At 34.3% G+C, this 4577-nt stretch overlaps 1 protein-coding gene across 1 annotated transcript; it reads right to left on the bottom strand.

Moving 5' to 3' along the window:
• Positions 1–296: 296 nt before the first annotated feature.
• On the bottom strand, positions 297–3714 carry LOC109169358. Its single transcript, XM_019318241.1, has 2 exons — positions 3472–3714; positions 297–620 (listed from the first exon to the last, which is right to left on the bottom strand). Exons 1-2 carry the CDS (start codon positions 3671–3673, stop codon positions 397–399), a joined length of 426 nt encoding a protein of 141 aa, XP_019173786.1. The 5' UTR covers positions 3674–3714; the 3' UTR covers positions 297–396.
• Positions 3715–4577: the final 863 nt, after the last annotated feature.

The following is a 4577-nucleotide window of genomic DNA, read 5'->3' as shown; positions in this document are numbered from 1 at the left end:
ATGCAATTTTATAGTGAAGATCAAGACTCATGCTAATGCTCATGACTGTGACTATCTGCGTGAGAAACTTTGTTATGTTTTCTTCTTTCATGCGGCATCTCGGTATTTTAATCATATCTCAATGTAGAAATATCTAAATTAAGTGATTCAAGCGGCATTAAAAAGTTAATTGAAAGAGCTACAACTTCTAGGTAGAATACAAAGTCCAATTTGAACTTTTACTAGGTGAAAAATAGTTAGAAACCAAACACTACAACAATCACACAGCCATGGCATGAAAATAAAGACAACAAAAACTGTAAAAACAGACAAAGAAAACCACAATGGGTCACAGACTAAGACTGCTGCATTGCTTCAATTCATCTCACCATCCTCTTGACTCTTGCACTCCCACTATCAATTCCCAAGTATTAACCTTATAAGCCACTGTGGTTTTCGAAACTTGAATATGAGATATCCTATGAAGATACCAAATGGCATGCCACAACTATATCCAATAACAACACTTCTCCAACCAAATCCACTCCAAAAAATTTGTGAATCCTCCACAGCTGGTGCTTTCCCTTCACCTCTGTACTGGCATTTCAAAGTTAGTGGAAATCCACACAGAGCCGGGTTTTCTAAATAGGAATTGTTGCCAAAGGTGTTAAACTGTAGGCCATGAGGTATAGGACCAGAAAGATTATTATAAGAAAGATTCAGTACAGCAAGACATTTCAAAGATTTTGAAAGCAAATCTGGAATCTCGCCCACTAGTTTGTTCGATGATAGATCTAGTGCCTCAAGAATTTTCAGATTTCCCAATGATGGTGGAATGGAACCAGTGAGATGGTTGTGTGAGAGATTGAGAAATCGAATGAAACTTAACTTGCCTAAAGATTTTGGAATCTCACCGTGGAAGTAGTTATTGGATAAATCAAGGGATGTGCAAATATTATAGTGCACCACTTGACGCTCTACTCCTTTCCACACTAGGCTTATTGAAGATTCATAAGATGATAACCTTTCATCATCATTTTCACTCTGCATGGCTTCAAAGTTTTCCATATAATACCTTGGCAAAGGACCATTAAACTCATTGTGTGAGATATCAAATATATGTAGCTTTAGGAATGGAAATGTAGTATTAGAAGTGCTTATTTCACCATAAAAATGATTAGATCTCAACACAAAAACACGCAAATCAAGAAGAGTATCTAACCAATGAGGGAATGAATCATGAAACCTATTGTTTCCAAGATCTAGAAATTTAAGCTTTTTGCAATTTCTCAAACCTCGAGGCAATGGGCCTCCCAATTGATTGTCATTCAAATTGAAATACTCCAAGATGTTTCCGGTCCTGCAAACTCCTTGAATAAACCCCTGAAAATGATTTCTTGCTAAATTAATAACAGTAAGTTCTTTGCTAAAGTTCACTAAACATTGAGGTAGTGGACCATGTAAATTGTTGTCTGATAGATCAAGAAATTTCAAGGAACTCAAACTGCACAACCATGTCTCAATTCCATAAATCAAACTTGTATTTGTTGTTTGATCTGTGCCATTACTAATTGCAGGAACTAGAGTTGGAGCTAACACGCCTCCAAGCTTGTTATTAAAAACAATTAAAGTTGTCAAAAATTTCAACTTTCCCAGGCATTGAGGAATTGAGTCATCCAAATTGTTGTTCGATAAAATAAGCACTTCAAGAGATGGTTGAAGATTGCATAGTGATCCTGGAATACTTCCTTGCAGGTTGTTGGAGCTAAGATCAATATATCTTAGTGAGGATATATTTCCAAGGCACCATGGGATCAAACCTTCCAAACTATTGTCTGATAAACTCATATTCTCAAGGGAATGAAGATTGCACAGTGATCCTGGAATACTTCCTTTCAACATGTTGGAGTAGAGATAAAGATTTGTTAGTGAGGATATATTTCCAAAGCACCATGGGATCAAACCTTCCAAACTATTGTCTGATAAATTCATAAACTCAATGGAACCACGATTGCACAGTGATCTTGGAATACTTCCATTCAACATGTTGGAGTAGAGATTAAGATAACTCAGTGAGGTTATATTTCCAAAGCACCATGGGATTAAACCTTCCAACCTATTGTTTGATAAAGCCATAAACTCAAGGGAACCAAGATTGCACAGTGATCTTGGAATACTTCCTTTCAACATGTTGGAGTAGAGATTAAGATATCTCAGTGAGGTTATATTTCCAAAGCACCGTGGGATCAAACCTTCCAACCTATTGCTTGATAAAACCATACACTCAAGGGAACCAAGATTGCATAGTGATCTTGGAATACTTCCTTTCAACATGTTGGAGTAGAGATTAAGAGATCTCAGTGAGGTTATATTTCCAAAACATTGTGGAATCAGGCCTCCCAAACTATTAATGGACAAATATAGATGCTCAAGGGAGCGAAGATTGCAAAGTGCTTCTGGAATATGTCCTTGCCCAGTGTTAGAATGGAGTAAAAGAACTCTTAGTGAAGTTATATTTCCTAGACATTGTGGAACCAGACCTCCCAAAATATCAAAAGACAAAGATAGTTCCTCAAGTGAATGAAGGTTGCAAAGCGTTCCTGAAATCATTCCTTGCATTATGTTGGAATGGAGAAAAAGATATGTTAATGATGTTATATTACCCAAGCATTGTGGAATTACATCTCCAAAATAATTGTAATAATTTAAATCAAGGCCTTCAAGGGAGTGAATATTGCATAGTATTCTAGGAATATTCTGATGCAGCACCTTGGAATCTAGAGAAAGATGTCTTAGTGAGGCAATATTTCCAAGGCATTGAGGATTCAGACAACTAAACTTATTGTAAGATAAATAAAGATTGTTAAGGGAGTGACGATTGCATAGTGTTTGTGGAATATTTCCTTGAAACATGTTGAACCATAGATCAAGATTGGCTAAAGAACTTAGATTTCCAATTGTAGGAGGTATTGACCCATAGAAATTGTTGTCACTTAGGATAAGGCTTTTAAGTTTGGATAGCTTGAGTAAACTTGTTGGAAATGGGCCATGGAACAAATTCAACTCACAATCAAAATTTTGAAGGTTGCTCAAATTGGAGAATATTGCTTCTGGAATTTGGCCCGTCAAAGAATTGAAATATAAGGAGAGAGAAGTAATTTGTTGAAGATGGCTTATTTCGGATGGAATAGTACCACTAAGACGGTTTAGACAGAGGTTCAAAAACCGGAGATTTGTTTATGTTCCAAATTCCAATATAATCTCTGTTGGTATAAAATTTAAAAAACCGTTCAACTGAGGTCCAAGAAAACTAGTTGAGAGAGGTTAGCAATAGCATACAGAACTGATATGATCCAGTAAAGCTATTATTATGGAGGCTAAAACAGGTGAGATTTGGAAATGAAATGAAATCAAGGCTTTCAAGTGTACCTGAGAAATTGAAATTGTCCAGCTTTATCTTATAAACCGCTCCAGCATTGTTGCAAGTAATACCTGTCCAATTCCAGCAAATGTTGTCAAGATTAGCAATAGACCAAGAATGAAGAACATCAGTATTGAAATCAAGGGTGCTCTTCCATTTGAGAAGGGCTCTTCCCTCAGTTGTTCCAGAAGTTGCAGTCTCCAAAGGAAGTGAAACGAGAAGAAGAAGAATATGAAAAAGGAAAGAGAGAAATAATATATGAGAAGTGGCCATGTATCACTCAATCAGATCACTATATATGTTGTTTAATAAGTTGTGGGGTGGTGGACTGGAGGTGAATATGTAATGTAGGCTATTTATATAAGTGGCAGTGGGAGTATGCATGTATTAGTAGTCAGAAAATTAACATCCCAAGTACCTTGGTTTGGGGAAAAGACTTATAATTTGCAAGTCAACGAGGAGGTACAAATTCTACAGGAACAGATGATTATATGAATTAATTAACTTATAATTACGGCATGAAATCCGTAAGAAACACATTGTCAAACCTCAAAAACCATTGTCTGTTTTCGCATAAATTGCGGAGGATGAGTGCGTTTAGGGGGCAAGGGAAATGTTACCAGCAAATTATTGTGTGGAGCATAAAAAAATATATTTTTAATATATTAAAAGTATATTATTTGTATACTTAATATACATTATATAAAATAACGTATTTTTTTTTAATATAAGATACATTTTTAATATATTAAAAACACATTACTTGTGTAATGAATATACATTATTTGATACTATACAAAATAATGTACTTCTAGTATTCAAATAATATACTTTATGTACACAAATAATGTACTTTCTATATATCTAAAAACATAATAAGTGTGAATGAAAGTTATACCATTGATTTATGTCCGTTTTTTCCGTTAAGTTTTTTTTTTTTTTTTTTTTTTTTTTTTTTTTTTTGTACATTATGCTATAAAGGTTGTACATTAAAATATTTTGGACAAACATACTCTTACCGCTATAACTTCCGTTATCTTTTCCACTATTGTTACCATACACATGCATCCACCATATATTTTCTTATCTTCTTCATTAATAATAATGTATAAACATTATATATTTGAGTTATATGTTAATTATTACATAAAATATAAATATCAAATTTATAAAAATG

Source organism: Ipomoea nil, unplaced genomic scaffold (assembly GCF_001879475.1).
Source record: "Ipomoea nil cultivar Tokyo-kokei standard unplaced genomic scaffold, Asagao_1.1 scaffold3314, whole genome shotgun sequence".
Lineage (NCBI taxonomy): Eukaryota > Viridiplantae > Streptophyta > Magnoliopsida > Solanales > Convolvulaceae > Ipomoea > Ipomoea nil.
This window is presented reverse-complemented; position numbering and strand designations above follow the sequence as displayed.